The sequence below is a fragment of the Calliphora vicina genome, chromosome 1 (assembly GCF_958450345.1).
Source record: "Calliphora vicina chromosome 1, idCalVici1.1, whole genome shotgun sequence".
Classification (NCBI taxonomy): Eukaryota; Metazoa; Arthropoda; class Insecta; order Diptera; family Calliphoridae; genus Calliphora; species Calliphora vicina.
Window position 1 is genome coordinate 162,049,448 of NC_088780.1, and position 23,240 is coordinate 162,072,687.

Sequence of the window (23,240 nt, forward strand, 5' to 3'; positions counted from 1 at the left end):
TGCAATACGTTTCGAAGTTCAACCTAATTACTGCGATTTGTTTATTTTAAGTTCATTAATTCTACTAGTGGAAAAGATAATAAGGAGTGAGATCGAAAAATTCTTAACACACGTTTTTCATTACATTTTTTAACCCAAGTATTATTTGAATTTTTTTTTGATCAAGTTACCTTTGAAAAACATGTCAGTTATTATGTGTAATGTCAATTATATTAATTTTTTTGTTAATCTGATTAAAATGAGTGACCAGAAAAAAGTGCGTACTGAAATTATTAAATATTTTCAACAAAACCCAACTTGGTCTTACAAAAAGTTGGCCAAGCATACAAAGGTCTGCCGTCAAACTGTTTCCAATGTTATTAAACAGTACCGGGAGAACTTGTCAGTTGATAGAAAACCTGGTTCAGGTAGAAGGAATGGTCCACATGATGTTTCTAAAGCCAAAAAAATAGAACGCATTTTCAAAAGAGCTCCCAACACATCCGGTAGGAAAGCAGCCCGGTTAGCTCAGTGCTCGGACTATTTGGTACGAAAAGTTAAAGCTAATGCAGGTTTAAAAACATACAAGGCTCAAAAAGTTCCTGACAGGAACGCTACTAAAAATTTAGAGGCCAAAAACAGAGCACGGAAATTGAAGTCAAGTTTTATAAAAAAATATTCTTGCTGCATAATGGATGACGAAACGTATGTTCTGGCAGATTTTTCGCAACTTCCAGGTCAAAAATTTTATGTTGCTGATGCTCGAGGGAATGTTGAAGAAAAGTTTAGGACCCAAAAGCAGACAAAATTTCCCAGAAAGTTCTTGGTATGGCAAGCAATATGCAGTTGCGGCAAAAGAAGCCACTCATTTGTTACAACGGGCTCTATAAATACCGAAATTTACATCAAGGAATGTTTACAAAAAAGGCTGCTTCCATTCATAAGACTTCATAATGTGTCCACTTATTTTTGGCCTGACTTGGCATCCTGTCACTATGGCAAACAAGCCCTTGAGTGGTACAAGAACAATAATGTGGTATTTGTACCAAGAGAGGCAAATCCTCCAAACTGCCCGGAGCTAAGGCCAGTGGAGAGATATTGGGCTCTTGTTAAAAGAGAATTGAAGAGTACAAAAAAGGTGTCCAAAAGTGTGGTAGATTTTAAACGGAGATGGACTACATGTTCGAGCAAAGTGACAGAAAGCACTATAAAAACGTTAATGGAAGGGTTTCCGAAAAAGGTTCAAAATTTCATCACTAGTGATTAAAACTATAAAAATAATTTTTTTTGTAAATTGTAATAATAATTTCAATCAAATAAAAAAAAAATTAAAGCTGTAAGTTTAGTGGTTTCTTTTTTATAAACATATATGTATGTTAAGAATTTTTCGATCTCACTCCTTATATCAAAGTATACAAAGAGAAAACAGATAATTGTGCCTTAGTGACCGAATTCTGCAGTTGTGGCTACAAAATTTTAGAAGTTTTAATAAAAGTTTGGTTGCTTCAATCGAAATTCTACTTCATCCACTGATTTTCTGTTACTAAAACCGAAAAAATTCGATGTGTTAAAACTAATCATTCGATTGGCAACAAATTCGGTTGCTATTACCATTCTGTTTTCTCTGTGTAGGAAATTGTGTCTTAGTTAAAAAAAATCATGCTCAAAAACAAGTCAAAAAAGTTTTCAGTTGAGTTTTTGTGCAAGTACAATGTTAGAGTAGAAAACTATATTTAAGATTTGTTATTAAAAATCCCACAGTTCCCAAAAAAAAAAAACATTTCTATAAAGCGGAACTAAACTTCGGAACAACTTCATTCCAAATAGTTTTAACAGATATTGCAACATGTGGCCGAGAGTTGTCATGATGTAATATTAGGGTTTCATGTCTGGCCGCATATTTTTCAGCCAATGCAAGCTCAAACGAATATTCAATTTGCATTCGGTACAGGATCCCTGAGATAGTCTGGTCAGATTTCAACAGCTCATAATAGATAGTACCGTTTTGGTCCCACCAAATACAGAGCATTACCTTAGTGCCATGGACATTTGGCTTTGGTGTATTGCGCTTCGGGTTATCGTAATGGATTAATTTTTCGCCGCAAATAATTACTCGCTGCAAACTTAATTTTATTTTATTGCGTTCAAACATCATTTCGGACATGCAAAATCCTCTTTCAAAGTCGCTTCCATCCTTATGGTACCCAATTTCCCTATTTTTTGACGAATCCTGCTTTTCGCAAAACTTCCCTCATATAACGCTTGGTTGGCGCAAAACTCGAAGAATTAAACCTTTGTATAATGTTCAATAACACTGTGTTTAATTTTTTAAGTCATGGAAATATAACCATATACGGTCATCAGTACGTTATAATTTTTTTTTCAGTTTTTTAATTTTTTTAAATTTAAAAATTTTTTTAATAAATTTTTAAATTTAAAAAAAAAATTTTTGTTTCTTAAATTTTTTTTGGTGAAAAAAAAAATTCGGACTAAAAAATATTTTTTCCGATTTTGACCCATTGTAGGTCCAACTTACTATGGTCTTATATACGTCGTTGCAAAGGTCTTTGAAATATCTATCATTAGATATCCATATTGTCTATATTAATGACTTAAGGTAGGGTCACACACGGCAAATATTTGCTCAAAAAAGCGTAACCACTTTTTTTTAGCACAAATTAGTTTGACGTGTTTACTCTTGCAAGTGTTTTGTAAGATCAAACAGCATCAAATAAAATAAAACTCAATTTTTTGTCCTGAGTAAAATAAGTTTTTGAAATAAAAGAATTCAAATGTATTTTATTTAGTGGTTACGTCTTTTTCGTCAAATATTTGTCATATGTGACCCTACCTTTAGTAATCCAGATATAGGTCAAAAATCGAGGTTGTCCTGGTTTTTTCCTCATATCTTAGCCATTTGTTGACCGATTTTTTCTGATTTTAAGTAGCAAACTTCTCGAAAGCATGTCTGACAGAATTATTGAAGATTTGGATCACGAAGATATCAGGGGTCTTCAGAAAATTGATTTCAACAGACAGACAGACGGACATGGCTTAATCGACTCCCCTATCTATAAGGATCCAGAATATATATACTTTATAGGGTCGGAATTAAGTGTTTGGGCCATAAACTATTAAATTATTATAAACTAAAGCATACTTTTAGGCAGCTTTAAAAAAAAATATTTTTAAATTTATTTCGAAGTTTTTTTTGCGATTTTGATCTTGAAGATGAAGTTTTTTAGATTTTATATGTTCACAATTTTTGTGCTTTATGACAAGGACTACAACTTTGCCTCAGAGAGTAAATCAAAATTCTGAACAGTTTGTAAGATATGAGCCTGAGAAAATTATCACTATTTTGCCTAATCTTTCAGGGCCCATAAAAAAGTGCATGACTTTGGGCAAAACTGGGAGACACGGGTTTTTTTTGGACTTTTATCACGTAGTGGTGTCCGATATATGGTTATATTTCCATGACTTAAAAATAGAAAATTAATAATCCTATTGTTTTACTCATTCCTTTTCGTTTCATATTGTTTGTTAAATTATTGTGAGTACAAAATCTAAACGATTTTGTTTCAGCTCAGAGAGTTTGAACATCTCTTCCAACTTATCCAAAGTTTTCCCTCTTCATCAGGCTTTCAACTAAACAGAGTGTATGATTAAATATTTTTGGGATTGCTGTCAGTCACATATTATTGAAAGTCACAAGTATTTTCAATAACTTTTAAAAAACAGTGAATAATAAATTTGAAATAATTGAATATTTTTCATTACAAAATCGAAATATTTTCCCAGTTGTACTCAATATTATGGCCCGCTACTGTAACACACTTCTGCTATTTTTAGTTCAATATTTTATTTTATAAAAAAATAAAAATAAATTCCTAAATTATTATACTAAAATATAAAAATTACATACATGCTTGAAATAAAATGCAATTGAATGATACTTGGGGGAGCAACAAACAAAACAATATATAAAATCTGTATGATTTTAGTGTTCAAATTCAATTCCGCTTAAACATTTCGATTATTATTATTATTATTGTTTATATTTAGTGTGTCTACAACTGATAACATTCATAACAGCGGCTCAATCTCAGTGTTCGGTGTTCGGTTGACTGACACACAGTCACACAAACAAACATTCAATTCTATTCAATTCAATTCTGACGTGCAAGTTCCACTAGAAATTATATGTAAGGTGGGCTTCTAATAAAAAAATAAATTAATATTCAATTTAGTAGCTCATTTAAAGCTGTGCAATACACAAGTCTCAAGTGATTCTAACGAAAAGGAAAATTTCTAAAACAATTACAATATTACAATAACTAGTAGTGTGTGGTAAAGAGAATAAAAATAAATAAATAAATATTGGATATAATACAAAGAATTTGAAAACTTAATTATAGTATAGTTAACTACTATATTGAATATAAAGAAACATGAGTCTGCTTTTAAGAGTGTTGGGTAGCATTTTAAATGTCATTGCCATTATAATAAATTCTATAGCCAATTTACTAGTGCCACGAAGTAAACCCACCTATCCCGCCATTAAAAATCCCCTATTAAAGAAACCAATAACTGTCTTAAGGGATGAAATGATACAGAAAAAGGTACGATCATATTTTTATTTGATTCAAACCCTAAATTTACATATTTCCTTGCTTGAAGTTGACTTCCCAAGAACTGGTGGAGGTGTATATAGGGCGCATTAAAGAAGTCAATGCCTGCCTCAATGCTGTGGTGCAAGATCGTTTTGAGGAGGCCATTAAAGAGGCCCAACATGCCGACTCTTTGATGAGTAAAGCTGATAGTGATATAAAATTATTGCTGCTGTTTCAACGTTATCCCCTGTTGGGAATACCTTTTACGGTTAAGGAGTCTTGCGGTCTCAAAGGTGGGTATTTTCTTACGCTACATCGTGTAATCACTAAATTTTGTGGGGATCAAAAAGGGGCAGCTGTGGCTAGTGCTGCTGCTGTCGTCGTTGTTAAAGTCCAATTTTGCTGCTTGTTGTAGTTGTTGTTGTTGTTTTCATTTTGCAAGTTCATAAAACGATGGCAATAAAAAAATCAGAATTGAAAATTGTTGTCGGTTTTTTTTTGTTGTTGTTTGTTGTTGTTATGTGTGTATTAAAGCGGAATAAGCGATAGGTGAAAAAGTTGATATTTTGTTAGTGTCGATTAAACGAGTAAATAAATATACATAATAAGTGATTTAGGTCCGCCTAGATTGTACTCTACATTATGTATAATTGGGTCATTAGTTGCCTAATAACCCAAACTAAATTATATAATACTCATTCCGTACAATTAAAACTCTTCCCATTATTCCATTAATAGGTTAAAATGCAAAGAAATTTTGAGTTTCTTAGTATTTCATTAATATGTAATTTTTAACAAAAAGCTAGATTTTTGATTGTGAAAATAGAAATAGATAGGCTTTGGCAAAACAATGGAAACTTAGGTTTCTATTTTACAAAAATTGTCTGGCCTCTTTAGTGATTCTTATCACTGCTTCACAGCTGAAATAACTGGAACCAATTAAAGATTCAATGGTCTACTTTGAAATATTTCGCCATTCCCTTACAACCGCATCTGATAAAACTTCCTTCGTGGCTTAATTTTGAATTCGTATTTTGTGATCTATAATGTATCATAGGTTTTCTGTGGGATTGGAACCACTCGGTTACAATGAGTTTGGATCATTGTCGACTAGCGGCATATTTTCCAGAGCATATGGATTAAATTAATCACCCCTATCGCGAATCAACATTTCACATGAAATATTTTCCCTTTTCCTTTTTTCGTTCATCAACTTTGTTCACGTGAAAAAAATTCCCCTTGTTGTGAAATTTTTAGATCGAATTTTGTAAACAATAAACAGCTGTTACGAACAAAATCAACTATTGTGAATGTAAAGTTCATCATGATATTCCCGATAGCAATTTTCCCTTAGAGGAAAATGGATATTTCATGGGAACAAAATTTCACATGTTATTGCCGATAGGGGTGAATATGTATCCAATTAAAATGAATCTATATCAATGATGTTCATTTCATTGTGCTAAACATTCTTTATTTTGTTCTTATTTTAAATATTTGACATTATGTTTGCTGGGTAGCTCTCTCACCAATACATCTTCATTTTTATTTTTGAACATCACTGATCTATATCCAAATATACAGTCATAGTATATTTAATGATGTGAATTGCACCCATACCTTGCTCTGAAAAACAGCCTCACGCCATAACATTGCCAATAATAAATGCGAAATTAACCCTAGGCTCTCTTCTGTTGTGTCTTATTTCTGACTTTCTGGTTGAATTTTCCGTTTTGGTGTATTCAGGGACTTATAGTAAAATTTCACGGATAATATTTTTGCGGAACATTTTAACCCCTTAAATTCCTGTTTTAATGGTGTTTTTTGGTCTTTTTTAAAAGAAGGACAAAAAAGACCCATGCCTTGAGGATTTAGAGAGTTAACATATTCTACAAAAATATTCTCCGTAACATTTTACTAACTTTGCGGAACACAGTTTATACCTAAAATGTAAGGATCACATGGTTTATTATCCCGATTAACAATAAGAATGTGCCAAAGTTGGGAAACTTTAACCTCCCCTCAAATGAAATTCAGATGTAAACTTTTAAAACGCCGATACAAGTGTCTTTTTTTTTTGTCTCCTCTATCAAAATTTATTGGTCTGACCTTGTAATTATTTTTGGTGTTGTACAGTGTAATAGTGCATTTACACCGAGGCGAAATCTAGTGGATTTTAATTGAAATCTTGTTCAAAATCTATACCGTTTACACCGCTGTTTTCTGACATTTAGCAAGATTTCATTTAATAACAAAAACAGCTGACTAACAAAACCCGCAGTAAATAAGTAAATTTTTAGTATTATAATTTATAAATTTAACTTTTATTCATATTTGCATCCATTGAAAATATTTATCAAACGCTAAAATTGTTCCGCACTTTTTATATTATTTTTTTTATTTGTATCTGTCAAATTTTACTTGTACAGTGCTGTATTTTTTAGTCCGTTATGAAGAAATTCACGGTTGCATCACTTGGTACTGAGTAGATTTGAGGAGATTTCCCCAAAATCTAGTCACGAAGTAGATTTCATTTTGTATGGAAAATCTCGTCAAAATAACTAGATTTGGCTCGAAATCTCATATGTACTAGATTTCGCTTCGGTGTAAATGCACTATAATAGACCGTCTTAAAAATGTTCTTTGGGAAATTGGATACGAGTAGTACAATTCGAGAACTAATTCCCATTGCTATTAAATTATATTGTATTGGAGTAGTTTTACTAGGTCTTCCTTCCAAAAGTTGGGTTTTTACAGTATATATCTTAAGTGATGGATTTTTTAAATTGTTTACCTTTTATTTTTAAACATTTGTACAATATAAATTTATTCAAAGTATTGGCCATAGTTAGCTATGACCTTTTCCGATCTTTCTGGCAACATATGAATTCCGAGCCAAAAGAACTGATCATCTTTTGAGGCCAAGAACGAATTAAGCCAATTTCTGATACTCTGTTCTGAAAAGAGGTCGAAAAAAATTTAAAGCGGGTGAGGCAAAACTTCTCAACTACATCTTTCTAAATAGTTTTTAACAGGTATTGCAACATGTGGCCTAGCGTTGTCATGTTGGAATATTACTGTTTCATGTCTGACTGCATATTTTGCTCGGTTTTCGGCCAATGCTCGCTTCAAACGAATCAGCTACGTTCGGCAGCCCATAATATATAGGACCTTTTTGTTCTCACTAAATACAAAGCTTTACCTTATCGCAATGGATATTTGGCTTTGGTGTCATTCGTCTGGTTGGCCGGGCTTCACAAACGATCTGTTATGCTTCGGCATTATGCATCTGAGCCTTTAACATTACGAGCTGCTTTTCTGATAGAAGTATTCGGTGCTTAAGCCTTACCAATATATGTTAAACCTTTTTTTCTTACTGATCCAGGTTTCCTTATACTCTTAAATGGCTTTTGAAACAGTGTGACGATGAACCTTCAGATCTTTTTTTGAAAGTTCATATTGGATTTAAATATTTTTTCACGTACTTTTTTTGCGATGACCATTTTGATCGAAATAACAATTGAAAATTAATGATTTAGAAAAGATAATCACCCCTATAGCGAATCAATATTTCATATGAAATATGTTCCCTTTTTCCCATTTTTCGTGCATGAACATTAAGTGTGTTCGCGTACTTTCCAGTAAAAATTATACAGTAACTTTAACAATACATTTACTCTCAATCTAAAAAAATATCCAAAAAAGTACGCGAACAACAATTTGTAAAAATAAGTTGTATTTTATTATAAATCAATTTAAAACGTTTGTTTTTTGTTATTTTACTTCTTTTCTTTGCAAGACTTGTAAATTGTGTTAATTTTCAACGTTTTTGTTTTGTTTACATTTGCAACAATATGTTTTAAACATATTTTTTATGTTGATATTTTTTACTGGACAAAAAATGTCCAGTAAAAAATATCATGTTCTCTATCTACGAACTGTCACTTTTAACACTCTCTTGCTTTCTCGTTACAAGTTTTTAAAAGTAAACGAACGGAATCCCTTAACTGCCAGTGATAATTTGTACAAATTATCAAGTACGCGAACACAACTATTGTTCGCGTGAAAAAATTCCTCATGTTGTGAAATTTTTAGATGGAATTTTTTAAACAAACAGCTGCTTATTACGAACAAAATCAACTATTGTGAATGAAAAGTTCTTGGGAATATCACGATAGCAATTTTCCCCAAGTAAGAGAGCTAATCTTATATACCCTTCACCAAATTATACTTCAAAATAAAAATTTTAAATATTTTTAGGTAAATGAAATTTATTTTTTTTCCGAAGTTGTTTTTTTTAAATTTGTTGGAAAAAATTTTTTTAAAATAGTTTTTTTAATTTAAAATTTTTTTGTTTTTTAAATTTTTTTTAATATTTAGCGAAAAAAAAACTTTTGGTGAAAAAAAAAATCGGATTAAAAAATATTGTTTCCAATTTTGACCCATTGTAGTCCAACTTACTATGGTCTTATATACGTCATTGCAAAGGTCTTTGAAATATCTATCATTAGATATCCATATTGTCTATATTAATAACTTAGTAATCCAGATATACACACAGCCTCAAAAGTGAGTAAACACCAGCAATTTTTTTGATTTTTTTAAGATCATGAAAATCATTATAGTCCGACTTAAATTTTTTTTTTCACAACCGAATCTATTATTCAACCCAATATTCAACAAACCGAAAATTTAAAATTTTAATCGATAAATTTTAGTATTTTTATTACCTTAAAAAAATCAAATACTTTTGAGGCTCACTGTTGGTCAAAAATCGAGGTTGTCCTGGTTTTCCTTAGATATTGATGTATGAATCGTGAATGTAAGTTATTTGGGGGCTTCGGAAACTTGATTTCAACAGGCAGGCAGACGGACATGACTTAATCGACTCCGCTATCTATAATGATCCAGAATATATACTTTATAGGGTCGGAAAATAATATTGTGGAAATTACAAACGGAATGACAAACTTATATACCCTTCTCACGAAGGTGAAGGGTATAAAAATAATTTGTTGCTCCAAGGATAAGTTTTTGACTGTAATTGTGTGTATAAGTTTTTTCTGACTCACTCTTTAATAAGGTATCGATTTTTCCACGTGGTCTGAAGATTAGATTTTAATCAGAATTTAGGTACAAAATAATTCCAACTTTAAAAAACTCTAAAAGGTGAAATGTAGAAAATTTCATGATGGTTTTTTTAAAGAAAATATGTAATTAAATTAACCTTTGTGTTAAATCTTTTTTAAATAATTCCCTTAATTTAGGTCTCTCCTTTTCGGTGGGTAGTTTTAAACGCCAAAACGAAGTCTGTCCCGAAGATAGTGAGGTGGTGGGTTTGTTAAGAGCAGCCGGCGGTATACCTCTGTTGGTATCAGCAAATCCCGAATTTTGTCTCTCATTTGAGGCTGACACCCATGTCAATGGCAAATGTCTGAATCCCTATGACTTAAGGCGTACTTCGGGAGGTTCTTCAAGTGGTGAGGTAAGTGTTAAAGACCTCTCTGAAATAATATTTATAATTAAATATTAATTTTATGTCACAGGGCTCTTTACATGGTGCTGGAGCATCAGTCTTTGGTGTGGCCTCTGATGTTAGTGGTTCCATACGTTTGCCTGCCTTATATTGTGGTGTGTTTGGTCATAAGCCTACGGGCGGTTTGACATCCGTACAAGGACATTTTCCCTATAGTAATACAGACGAAGACTTTGCCAACTTTTTACAATTGGGTCCTATAACCAGATTTGGCCAGGATTTAGCTTTATTATTGCAAGTAATGGCGGGAAAAAATGCAGAGAAACTGAAATTTGAGGAGGGTGTTAAATTGGATGATATAAAGGTAAATTCCATGATTAATGCCATCTGTAATCTTTATAAATTACATATAAGAATTTAAACTTATTTTTATAGATTTACTACACATATTCCATGGGAAATTTCCTGCACATTCCAGTAGATTATGAAATTAAACTGGCCATTAAAAGGGCTGTAAAATGTTTTGAAAAGGGAGGCTTGTACACCGAAGAGGTAAATCTTTGAAACTGAAACTAAAAAATAACATACTAAAGTGTATGTATGACATTTTAGGTAAACATAGCCGGCTTCCAAAGTGCAGTTGAAATGTCTCTGTCACATCTGGTCAGTCTTAAAGGTCTCCCAAGTGTGCTGACACATTCGGCTGTAGAACGTCCCACACGCAAAGAAATAATTAAGGAGTTATTGAAAAGCTTAACGGGCAATTCAAAAATTACCGCTATGCCTATAATTGTGGAGTTAATGATCGAAATGAATGCCTTCCTAACAGACGCACATAATAAACAATTAAAAGTTGAATTGCAAGAACTTAAAAAGGATTTAATAGTAAGTTCACAAAACAAATTATTCAAACCTAGAATAAAAACATTTATCGTTTTACCACTATTCCAGCAACTCTTGGGCTCTAATGGCGTATTATTTATACCCACCTACCACAAATCGGCTGGATTTTTCAATGGCTGTTCCGTTGTGAACATCAGTGGTGTGGTGCTCATGCTTATGTTCAATGTCTTGGGTTTTCCCGCCACTCATGTGCCCATGGGTTTAGATCGCAGTGGCAGGCCTATAGGTTTTCAAGTGGTGGCTGCTCCGTACATGGATAAATTGTGCTTACAAATTGCTGCTGAATTAGAAGGTGCCTTTGGTGGTTGGATTGAACCTCATTAATTAATGGAAAACGCAAATGGCAATGTTGTTGTTATTTTTTTTATTTTACTTGGTAATTTAAGGTTGTAAGACGAACTAATATATTTATTTATAAAACGAATATGGCAATACTGTAAATATTTTACATAGAATAAATAATGTTAATTTAACATTGCTGCGGTGTTTCACAGCTAACAGCTTTAGTATATGTAGACAAAAGGTAAGCAACCACTAGACAAAGTTAATGTCATTTAGTTATGGGAAATTTGTGGGGAAAATTAGAAAAAAAAATAATAATAAAATGTAAATGTTTTATTTATTAAAGCATTCTTATTTTAAATATTTAATCTGATTAATATAAAAATATATTTAAGGCCTTATTCATAAACAATTTTTAAATTTAAAAAACGTTTTAAAATCAAATTCAGTATGGAAATTTTGCTTTAAAACATTTAAATTCATATAAGCAAAATCCTATGGTCTATAAAAGCAATATAGTAGCAATATATCAGATATATTCTTGAACAAATTTATATTGAAAATCAGCTGAGAAATGAGCAAAAAACCACAACTACCTCGTGTAAAATATAGACATATTATTCTTAAGAGTGAGTCCGAAAAAACTTCCAGCCAAATCTTATTATTGGTCCAACAATTTATCCGATCGAAAGTGGAATTTATTCCGCATTTCGCTTCTTCAGAAAAAGTAAAACAAAAATTTCTTTTGGAATGAAACCATTTTCAGTTTTTAAAGTGTAATTGATATTTCATTGTAATTATTTGTTTTTCTAACATTTCACTTTTGTTTTAATATTATTACGTTTTAAACTTTTCAAAACGTTGGTTTATTTCCTTTAAATAAACCGGATATTTTTGATTACAAATAAAAGCCGTTTAGTAGTTTAAAAATTGTAACAACTCTTTATTTATTTAAAATGTACAACAACAGAATTAAATAGTCACTCAATTTTTTTTATACACGTTTATAAATTCGCAGAAATGCAGACACACTTTATAATGTACACGAATTCACTTGAAAAACATAGCACTCAGTTGATGTTTATTCGAAAAGCGTCTCTGATAAACTCACTAACGACTGCAACCTCTGCCACTATTTACAATACTGCCATCTGCACTCTAGATTGCTCTTTAACTGTCTAGAGCTTTCTAATACATATGCCATCTGTGAGGTAAAAGTTTTTAAAAAAATATACCTGTTATGTGTGGGATGATTAAACTTATGTACTGGCAGACTTTTTACAACTTCCAGGTCAAGATTTTTATGTGGCTGATGGACGAGCTAATGTTCAGGAATAATACCGGATAAAAAAACAAACAAAAAGGATCTTGAGTGGTATTCAAACAATAATATTTTGTACCACAGGATAATTAAAGAACACAGGAAATGTATTCCAGGACATGTCCGATTTTAAGCGTAAGTGCACCACCTCGTCCAAAAATGTAATGGAAACAACTATAACATCTTTAATTGGAGGATTTCCGGAAAAAGTGGATAAATTTACAATTACCGAGTAATATGCCAATATGTTAATGTTTAATGAATTTATACAATATTTGGATAAATTTTACGTATTTTTGAGAATTTTTATATTGAACAGTTTAAGTTTTATTTAACTTAATACAAGTATAAGTTTTTTTGGCTCACTCAGGAAACGTTCGGTTAAATATCAAATATCATAAACAGAATTATTATTGATTTTCCAAATAGTTCTGTTAATACGAATATGATCCAAAGTTTAACAAAATATCTCTTTTGAAACTTATATTCAGTATTTTTAGCAGTTTTTGAGTAATGCACGGCACGGCGCCTTTTATTCATGTATATGTAGTTGGCATCACTAGAAGTTATGAACTACCACTTTTTTATCTCTCTCTGTCTCGTCTCTCAAATAACCAGTTTATCTCTCTTGTAAATACCAGGTATGGAATTTTCAGTACAAAAGCAAATAGTTTGAACTCATTTTTCCAAAACATGAATATTTGTTTGGTGATTTTGACACGTATGTAAGACAAAGACCAGCCAAAAAATTTGAAAACTAAGAATTGGAGGCATTACTCCATGAAGATTGTTGTTAAACTCAAGAAGAATTTGCAAAATCATTGGGGGCTACTCAAGCAGAAATTTCAAAGCGTTTGCAGGATTCATCCAAAAGCAGGGAAATTGTGTATCAAAAGAATTGAAATCAGGAGACCTTAAAAGACGATTTTGCATGTCCGAAATGGTGTTTGAAAGCTATAAAATAATAATAATTTTTGCAACGAAGCATTACTTGCGATGAAAAATGGATCCATTATGATAACCCATAGCGTAACAGATCTTACGTGAAGCCCGCCCAACCAGTCGAATCGACACCAAAAACAAATATCTGTTGTTTGTTGGATGTCCTATATATTATGAGCTCCTGAAATCTGGCCTCGTTTAGAATATTCCATCATGACAACGCTCGGCCACATTATGCAATACCTGTTAAAAACTATTTAGAAAGAAGTGGTTGGGAAGTTTTGTCTCGTCCGCTATGTAGTACAGATCATGCCCGGTCAGACTACTATTTGTTTGGATCGAAGAGAAATCTCTCTCTGGGATACACTTCACATTGGAACGGAGTATACGATATTGACTTGATCCATTCTTGGCCTGAAAAGATGAGTAGTTATTTTGGCTTGAAATTCATATGTTGCCAGAATGATGGGAAAAGAACATATCTAACAATGGCTAATACTTTGAATAAATTTATATTGTACAAAAGATTCAAAATAAAATTAAAATATCGAAGAAAATGAATTCGCATTCCCTATAGTTTTGGCCTTATATTTGGACTTCAATCAGTTATGGTCCGAACTGTACACAATTTGATTTTAATTTTTAACATTCTATAATGTATAATCGCGACCAAGGCGAATCTATAGAATGTGACGACAGAACTACAACAAATACAACATGTACAAAAACAACAGGTACTTTGTTTTTGTAAAAATATAAGCGAACTGTCAAAGTTGCCTATGGTTGTTTTTGCTTTTGGGTTTGTTGTATTTTTCGCCACAACAAACACAAGTGAATTAATCAGCTGTTCTTCTGTCGTCACCTTCTATAGATTCGCCTTGATCGCGACAGTTTACGAAAAACGGGTTCTATTTTCTCGAGTTTTATCTGTTTTTTTAAATATGATTACAATGTATATAACCAAAAAAGGGAAATCTCCGTATTTTTGTATATTAACCTTTTTGGATGATTTTAACCTAATAAGCATTTTTACTTGAATTCAAGTTGAAAGCAAGTGTAATTCAAGCCTTGAATTATAGTCAAGCAATTGAATTACAGTTGTATTACACTTTATTTCAATAGCATTCTCCAGCAAAAAGGAAACATAAATTCAAGGCATAGTTTTTTGTTTGAAAAATAAATAAATTTTCAAATATTTTTCATGTTTAAAGTATAATTACATTTGCATTCAAGTAAAATTCCAACAAAATGTTCAAGTGCTTGAATTTTTGGGACTTTGGTGCTTACTGGGAATCTTCAATTTGGTCAGTTTATTTGTGTCATTGGTTGTGTAAATACATCTCTTAATATGGGAAAAGTTCAACATATTTTAAAGCCAACAATTTCACAAAAATTTGAGATTTTAAAAAAATTTAAATGCGGAGATTCCATAAATTCAATTTGCGTGAACTACAAGTGGCATAAGTCTTCGGTTTACAGCATTAGAAAATTCATTAAAAGTACAGAAAATGGTCCTGGCAAACGTTGCACCTTAAATAAAGAATGGAAAAAATGGGTTTTGTAAAGCAAAGGGAAAACATTTTTCCAATATCAGCAGCGATTTTATAATCAAACGAATTCAGGTTTCAATGCCAGTGAAAGATGGTTGAAGAAAACTAATCGTCTACATGGAATTAGGTTTTTTAAAATTACGGTCCATTTTTGAAAGAGTTTAAGGACTGCGTTTATGAGCATGGGTTCACTCTTCACCAAATCCGGTATATATTATAGTGGTCATGAAGTAAACAAATTAAAGTGAAGGATTGTACAACATCGATAAACATACAATGGGCTTTGGAAAATGATAAGCCGACAAAACAGCTATATATGAACTACATGATTCAGCCGTTATTTTAAAAAAATAACCGCTGAATTTTAAAAATCACATACAATTTTCCAATAAAATGTTGGGTTCTGTTATCGCGAAAAATCAGTTTTCGCGTCAGGTCTGGTTTTAAATTAGTCGCGAATACCCCGAGCTTGCACTGTATTATATGATTTCATCATAATATTAGTTATTATAAGACAATTATGAATGTTCAAGTTATTTTCTGAGGGGGACCTTGTATGAGGACTAGAAACAAATGTTGCCCGATTTTCGCCACAATTTACGGTATAATTTCAGAGTACCTGTGCAAAAATTTTATGAGGTTTGCCGCATAATCAATGGAAATCATGGACAGATATTTCCCATTTTCAACGCCAAACAAACCTTATCAATAGGTAGAGAGTATTTGTGGAAAATTCAACCAGATAGCTCCTTTCGTTTAGGTCCTATGATAATTTAAGGACCCCGAATATACATATATACTAATGTGGATCTGCGATAAATATTTTGATGTGTTATAAACGGAATGATAAAATCATATTTGATGGTCGGTATAAAAACGAATAACTTAAAATTTGGAATTATTGCGTTTTGTTATGGACCTCCTCATATAATCTTCCTTTGATTCACTACTTCTGCAATCCAAAATATATTTTTTGATAATAATTCATTAACTCCAATTTCCCAACTCTGCTCTATACTGTTGCATTAACATGGGTTGATTTATTGTTGTATGTACATTTCTCATTTACCCAGTGAGTGTATCGTTGGACTCTCTATTACTTCCAGCATTCCCCCATTTAGTTCTTCATTTACTTTGTCTGTTGTTGTGGTGTTTTTTTTTAACCGGTATCTTGCATTTAAGTGTTGATTGTAGTTTTGTTTTGTAAAATATGGAATTGTTTTTAAGATTTATACAATTTATGGTGAAAATATTTTATTTTGTGATACATGCCCTATTAAAACTAGCATTGCCCAGGAAAAAGGAACAGACTATACCACCGATTAGGAATAAGTTATTAACATTATCACTAGTGGAATTAGTACAACGTATGAGACTGCATCAAGTAAGTTGGATTTTTTTATTTTGTTTATAGGTTTGAACTTTAATTTTATAGTTTAGTGCAAAGTGTTAACAAGTAGATGGAAGAGATATTGAGATACTGACTTATCGAAGAGTTAAGGTTGGAGAGTGTGAAAGTACTTGATAAATATTACTATGTACAATATTTGTTTATTTTGTGCAAAATATAACAAATATAAATTTTTGGACATTTGACATGAATGGACATTTTTGTAGAATTTAACAATTCGAAATATATTGTAAAACTGTATCGTAGTTAATACCTGATTTTGTTTGTTTATTTTTAGATTATTTTTATTTATTTTTATTGTATTTTATTTTGACCTTTTTATTCAACTTTATTATTATTTATTTATTATTTATTTAAGCTTAAGTAAGGACTTTTTTATAAAATTGTTTATATTTTTATTAGATTTTTATAAAAAAAGACAAGAAGAATTATGGAATTAGTTTTAATAGAAATATATTATTAAAAAATTCTTCATTTACCTTAAAAATTATCAGTTTAATTTAAAAATTAGCTAATTCATTTATGTAAAAATATAGCTGACTAGAACAATGTGAATTAATTCAACAAATATGGGGTTTACACATTTGTTAAACTATTATTATCTTTATCTACAATATAAGGAGTGAGATCGAAAAATTCTTAACATACATATATGTTTATAAAAAAGAAACCACTAAACTTACAGCTTTAATTTTTTTTTTTATTTGATTGAAATTATTATTACAATTTACAAAAAAAATTATTTTTATAGTTTTAATCACTAGTGATGAAATTTTGAACCTTTTTCGGAAACCCTTCCATTAACGTTTTTATAGTGCTTTCTGTCACTTTGCTCGAACATGTAGTCCATCTCCGTTTAAAATCTACCACACTTTTGGACACCTTTTTTGTACTCTTCAATTCTCTTTTAACAAGAGCCCAATATCTCTCCACTGGCCTTAGCTCCGGGCAGTTTGGAGGATTTGCCTCTCTTGGTACAAATACCACATTATTGTTCTTGTACCACTCAAGGGCTTGTTTGCCATAGTGACAGGATGCCAAGTCAGGCCAAAAATAAGTGGACACATTATGAAGTCTTATGAATGGAAGCAGCCTTTTTTGTAAACATTCCTTGATGTAAATTTCGGTATTTATAGAGCCCGTTGTAACAAATGAGTGGCTTCTTTTGCCGCAACTGCATATTGCTTGCCATACCAAGAACTTTCTGGGAAATTTTGTCTGCTTTTGGGTCCTAAACTTTTCTTCAACATTCCCTCGAGCATCAGCAACATAAAATTTTTGACCTGGAAGTTGCGAAAAATCTGCCAGAACATACGTTTCGTCATCCATTATGCAGCAAGAATATTTTTTTATAAAACTTGACTTCAATTTCCGTGCTCTGTTTTTGGCCTCTAAATTTTTAGTAGCGTTCCTGTCAGGAACTTTTTGAGCCTTGTATGTTTTTAAACCTGCATTAGCTTTAACTTTTCGTACCAAATAGTCCGAGCACTGAGCTAACCGGGCTGCTTTCCTACCGGATGTGTTGGGAGCTCTTTTGAAAATGCGTTCTATTTTTTTGGCTTTAGAAACATCATGTGGACCATTCCTTCTACCTGAACCAGGTTTTCTATCAACTGACAAGTTCTCCCGGTACTGTTTAATAACATTGGAAACAGTTTGACGGCAGACCTTTGTATGCTTGGCCAACTTTTTGTAAGACCAAGTTGGGTTTTGTTGAAAATATTTAATAATTTCAGTACGCACTTTTTTCTGGTCACTCATTTTAATCAGATTAACAAAAAAATTAATATAATTGACATTACACATAATAACTGACATGTTTTTCAAAGGTAACTTGATCAAAAAAAAATTCAAATAATACTTGGGTTAAAAAATGTAATGAAAAACGTGTGTTAAGAATTTTTCGATCTCACTCCTTAATACAATCATCGTTTAAATTAAAAACAAATCGGGTTTATACTGAAAATAAAAAGCAACAATCAATAATTGCAACTAAAGTGATATTCATTTAGAGCAAATATATTCATACTACAATTTAAAAAGAGTGTTTTTTTAAGCCCGATAGAACTTGAAATTGTAAAAAAAATAGCATAAAAAAATAAATTTTAATGTTGGTTGTATGATTTCAAAATGCAGGTTTTGTTAAAATTGTTAGCTTTTATTTTGAAACATTTGTACAATATAAATTTATTCAAAGTATTGGCCATTCTTAGCTATGACCTTTTCCCATCTTTCTGGCAACATATGGATTCCGCGCCAAAAGAGCTGCTCGTCTTTTGAGGCCAAGAACGAATCAAGCTAATTTCATATTGGTGTCAAATAGTCAATTTTTCAAACACTCAACTTGATCTCTTGATCTTGACCTTGATCTCTATTAAAAATTCAAAATATTCCAAAATTTAATCATATTTCTTTTGAAACCATTACAGCTGAAATCAAAGGAATTGGTACAAGCTTACATAGATCGCATACGAGAAGTAAATCCACATATAAATGCCATAATAGAAGAACGATTTGAAGAAGCTCTAAAAGATGCCGAAAGAGCTGATGATATGCTTAACAAATGTCCATTGGATCAGACACAGTCACTCTTTACACGCTATCCCATTTTGGGTATACCATTTACCGTTAAAGAGTCATGTGGTCTGAAAGGTATAGTAATACAATATAAGGAGTGAGATCGAAAAATTCTTAACATACATATATGTTTATAAAAAAGAAACCACTAAACTTACAGCTTTAATTTTTTTTTTATTTGATTGAAATTATTATTACAATTTACAAAAAAAATTATTTTTATAGTTTTAATCACTAGTGATGAAATTTTGAACCTTTTTCGGAAACCCTTCCATTAACGTTTTTATAGTGCTTTCTGTCACTTTGCTCGAACATGTAGTCCATCTCCGTTTAAAATCTACCACACTTTTGGACACCTTTTTTGTACTCTTCAATTCTCTTTTAACAAGAGCCCAATATCTCTCCACTGGCCTTAGCTCCGGGCAGTTTGGAGGATTTGCCTCTCTTGGTACAAATACCACATTATTGTTCTTGTACCACTCAAGGGCTTGTTTGCCATAGTGACAGGATGCCAAGTCAGGCCAAAAATAAGTGGACACATTATGAAGTCTTATGAATGGAAGCAGCCTTTTTTGTAAACATTCCTTGATGTAAATTTCGGTATTTATAGAGCCCGTTGTAACAAATGAGTGGCTTCTTTTGCCGCAACTGCATATTGCTTGCCATACCAAGAACTTTCTGGGAAATTTTGTCTGCTTTTGGGTCCTAAACTTTTCTTCAACATTCCCTCGAGCATCAGCAACATAAAATTTTTGACCTGGAAGTTGCGAAAAATCTGCCAGAACATACGTTTCGTCATCCATTATGCAGCAAGAATATTTTTTTATAAAACTTGACTTCAATTTCCGTGCTCTGTTTTTGGCCTCTAAATTTTTAGTAGCGTTCCTGTCAGGAACTTTTTGAGCCTTGTATGTTTTTAAACCTGCATTAGCTTTAACTTTTCGTACCAAATAGTCCGAGCACTGAGCTAACCGGGCTGCTTTCCTACCGGATGTGTTGGGAGCTCTTTTGAAAATGCGTTCTATTTTTTTGGCTTTAGAAACATCATGTGGACCATTCCTTCTACCTGAACCAGGTTTTCTATCAACTGACAAGTTCTCCCGGTACTGTTTAATAACATTGGAAACAGTTTGACGGCAGACCTTTGTATGCTTGGCCAACTTTTTGTAAGACCAAGTTGGGTTTTGTTGAAAATATTTAATAATTTCAGTACGCACTTTTTTCTGGTCACTCATTTTAATCAGATTAACAAAAAAATTAATATAATTGACATTACACATAATAACTGACATGTTTTTCAAAGGTAACTTGATCAAAAAAAAATTCAAATAATACTTGGGTTAAAAAATGTAATGAAAAACGTGTGTTAAGAATTTTTCGATCTCACTCCTTAAAAGCTAGAAAAATTAAACATTAATTCTTTCCTCTTTTGCAGGCATGGCACATGTTGTTGGCAGTTTAGAACGGGTGGGCCAGAAAGCTCAATATGACTGTGTTCCGGTGGAGAATTTTCGTTCTGCTGGTGGCATACCTTTATTGGTCTCTGCCACTCCGGAATATTGTTTTAGCATAGAAACAAATTCATTTACAAATGATCGTTGCTTAAATCCTTATGATTTTAGGCGCACATGTGGTGGTTCCTCTGGAGGAGAGGTATTTAATGTAAATTATTTATAAAACTTGTGTTTAATCATTTTCTTCAAGGGTGCTTTGCATGGCAGTGGTGCGTCTATATTTGGCATTGGTTCGGATATTGCTGGTTCCATACGTATACCTTGTCTATTTAATGGTGTGTTTGGTCACAAACCTACTGGCGGTTTAATATCAAACCTGGGTCATTTCCCCAACTCAGATGATCCCAAATGTTTGGAATATTTGCAAATGGGTCCTATTACCAGATTTGGCAGAGATTTGGGTATGTTGTTGCAAGTTATGATTGGCAGAAAGGCCGATAAATTGGAGTTATTAACCCCCGTAGATACAAAAGAAATTAAAGTAAGTTTGTGCAAGATTACACCATTTCCAATTGTATTTCCGAAGTTTCTTATTGCATTTATTTGGAATTCAGTTGGAAATTACTGAAATTTAATTGGAAATTTCTGTTATAAAATTAGTTTATCTAAATATTCTCTAGGTCTTCTACTCCTTTGGTTTTGATGGTCTTAATGGTTTGCTACATCAACCAGTAGACTTCGACATACAACTTTCCATTATGAAGGCTGTGAAATATTTTGAGAAAAAGGGTTGCTCTAACGAACGTGCTCGAATAAAACATTTTCGTAATTCCACCGAAATGGGCTTGACCGGCATAGCTCGTCTCAGTAATTTTCCTTACCTAATGAGAGCGGACAATAAACCTCCTCAAGTTAAAGAAAATATTAAAGAATTAATTAAAGGTACATTTGGTTATTCCAAGTACACCAAAGAGGCTTTAATATTTGAATTGATGAGATCGACAAATGTGTTTATGCCCCGTGATAACATGGAGAAATATGAAGCGGAAGTAAAACTTTTAAAACAAGAAATTATTGTAAGCATCAAGTCAGCATAATTTCTCACTTGTATCATGTTATATAAAAAAAACTTTCATTAATTTCAGGATCTTTTGGGTTGGCATGGTGTACTCTTCTTTCCCACCTTCCATATTCCGGCCATTCACCACAACAGCTCAGTTTTTCCTTTATGGGGCATTGATTATTGTTTAATATTTAATATTTTAGGCTTGCCCTGCACTCACATACCCATGGGTTTGGATAGCAATGGTTTGCCCATAGGCTTCCAAGTGGTTGCAGCACCAATGCGTGATAAATTGTGTCTTCAAGTTGCTGGAGAACTTGAGCAAGGCTTTGGTGGTTGGGTGCCACCCACCAAACATGATTTTAAATAATAATTATATTTTTTTTTATAATATTAGGATAAGTTATTTAGAATAAAGATGTCCCGCTTAAATGTTTCTCAGAATTTTCTATAGAATTATTTTCCTTAAGAAATTTTTATTCGTCAGCTCAACAATTTCCCATAGAACTGAAAAATTTCCTGGGAAATAGGATAACATACGAATTGAAGCTGAGAGACCTTGAATAACGATTTTGTATATCTGACATGCTGCTTGAACACTATAAAAGAATCACCGAATCATTACTTGCGATGAAAAAATGGATCCATTACGATAACCCGAAGAATGTACGTGAAGTCCGACCAACCAGCCGAATCGATACCAAAGCCAAATATCCATGGCGTTAAGGTAATGCTCTGTATTTGGTGATACCAAAAGAGTCCTATCTATTATGAGCTCCTGAAAGAGAAACCATAATATTCCATCTTGACAACGCTAGGCCACATATTGCAATATACCTATTAAAAACTATTTAGAAAGAAGTGGTTGGGAAGTTTTGTCTCACCAGCCTTATTATCCAGACCTTGCCCCGTCCTACTACTATTTGTTTCGAGCGAAGCAGAAAGCTCTCTCTGGGATACGGTTCACTTTGGAATAGGGGGTTAGTATGTAGCTAGTTTCGAAAAGAAATTCATTCGAATTTGTTCCTTTATACATTGTATTTCGAAAGTGTTTCGATTCGAATCGAATTATGTACATAATAACCCCCGAAATTGGCTTGATTCATTCTTGGCCCCAAAAGATGAGTTTTGTCTCGGAATCCATGTTGCTACAAAGTTATGGCTAAAAATGGCCAATACTTTGTTTCAATATAATGTTTAATTTTTAGACATACACCCAATAATTATTTCGCACAATAAGTTTTCTAAATAGTTGGGAAAATTGGCTGTTGACAAGATTTGCAAAAAATTTAAAAACCAACATTCGGGATTATAATTGTTAGACAGTTAATGTAAAAACACACAACATTTGGAAGGAAGTCCTCTTCAAACTTGGTGTATTTAAAAGCAAGAGAGTTTAAGAAATTCCTAAAAATTACTCCCCAGGAGATTATTATTAATTTAAAATTGTAAATAAGTTCACGGTGGTCAAAAAATCTAAATGGAATACTGTTCGGACCGCGGATGTTTCCAAATAAAATTTAAGAGGCAATGACGGTAGAACATTTGGAGACGGGAAGTTTAGCGGTTGCAATATTATGGTGTGGGCTGTTTTTCATGGCAAGGAATGGTTCCAATTCATACCATAAAAGATACTGTAACTTGAATCGGATATAGATCCGTTTTAAAC

At 32.3% G+C, this 23,240-nt stretch overlaps 2 protein-coding genes across 2 annotated transcripts; both read left to right on the top strand.

Moving 5' to 3' along the window:
* The first annotated feature begins 4,225 nt into the window (after positions 1-4,225).
* Positions 4,226-11,444, top strand: LOC135964261 (fatty-acid amide hydrolase 2-A). Its single transcript, XM_065516446.1, has 7 exons — positions 4,226-4,601; positions 4,660-4,885; positions 9,860-10,077; positions 10,139-10,432; positions 10,504-10,620; positions 10,681-10,953; positions 11,020-11,444. The coding sequence occupies exons 1-7, from the start codon at positions 4,431-4,433 to the stop codon at positions 11,293-11,295; spliced, it is 1,575 nt and encodes a 524-aa protein (XP_065372518.1). The 5' UTR covers positions 4,226-4,430; the 3' UTR covers positions 11,296-11,444.
* A 4,799-nt stretch (positions 11,445-16,243) lies between these two features.
* LOC135964262 (fatty-acid amide hydrolase 2-B-like) lies at positions 16,244-21,962 on the top strand. Its single transcript, XM_065516447.1, has 6 exons — positions 16,244-16,450; positions 18,907-19,129; positions 20,490-20,707; positions 20,759-21,049; positions 21,189-21,584; positions 21,654-21,962. The coding sequence occupies exons 1-6, from the start codon at positions 16,277-16,279 to the stop codon at positions 21,939-21,941; spliced, it is 1,590 nt and encodes a 529-aa protein (XP_065372519.1). The 5' UTR covers positions 16,244-16,276; the 3' UTR covers positions 21,942-21,962.
* Positions 21,963-23,240: the final 1,278 nt, after the last annotated feature.

Coding starts and splice junctions, on each gene's coding strand:
- LOC135964261 (XM_065516446.1), top strand. CDS start 4,431: ATGAGTCTGCTTTTAAGAGTGTTGGGTAGCATTTTAAATGTCATTGCC. Junction 10,078..10,138: donor GAGGTTCTTCAAGTGGTGAG/GTAAGTGTTAAA, acceptor TTTATGTCACAG/GGCTCTTTACATGGTGCTGG. Junction 10,621..10,680: donor GAGGCTTGTACACCGAAGAG/GTAAATCTTTGA, acceptor ATGACATTTTAG/GTAAACATAGCCGGCTTCCA.
- LOC135964262 (XM_065516447.1), top strand. CDS start 16,277: ATGGAATTGTTTTTAAGATTTATACAATTTATGGTGAAAATATTTTAT. Junction 16,451..18,906: donor AACGTATGAGACTGCATCAA/GTAAGTTGGATT, acceptor AAACCATTACAG/CTGAAATCAAAGGAATTGGT. Junction 21,585..21,653: donor TTTTAAAACAAGAAATTATT/GTAAGCATCAAG, acceptor CATTAATTTCAG/GATCTTTTGGGTTGGCATGG.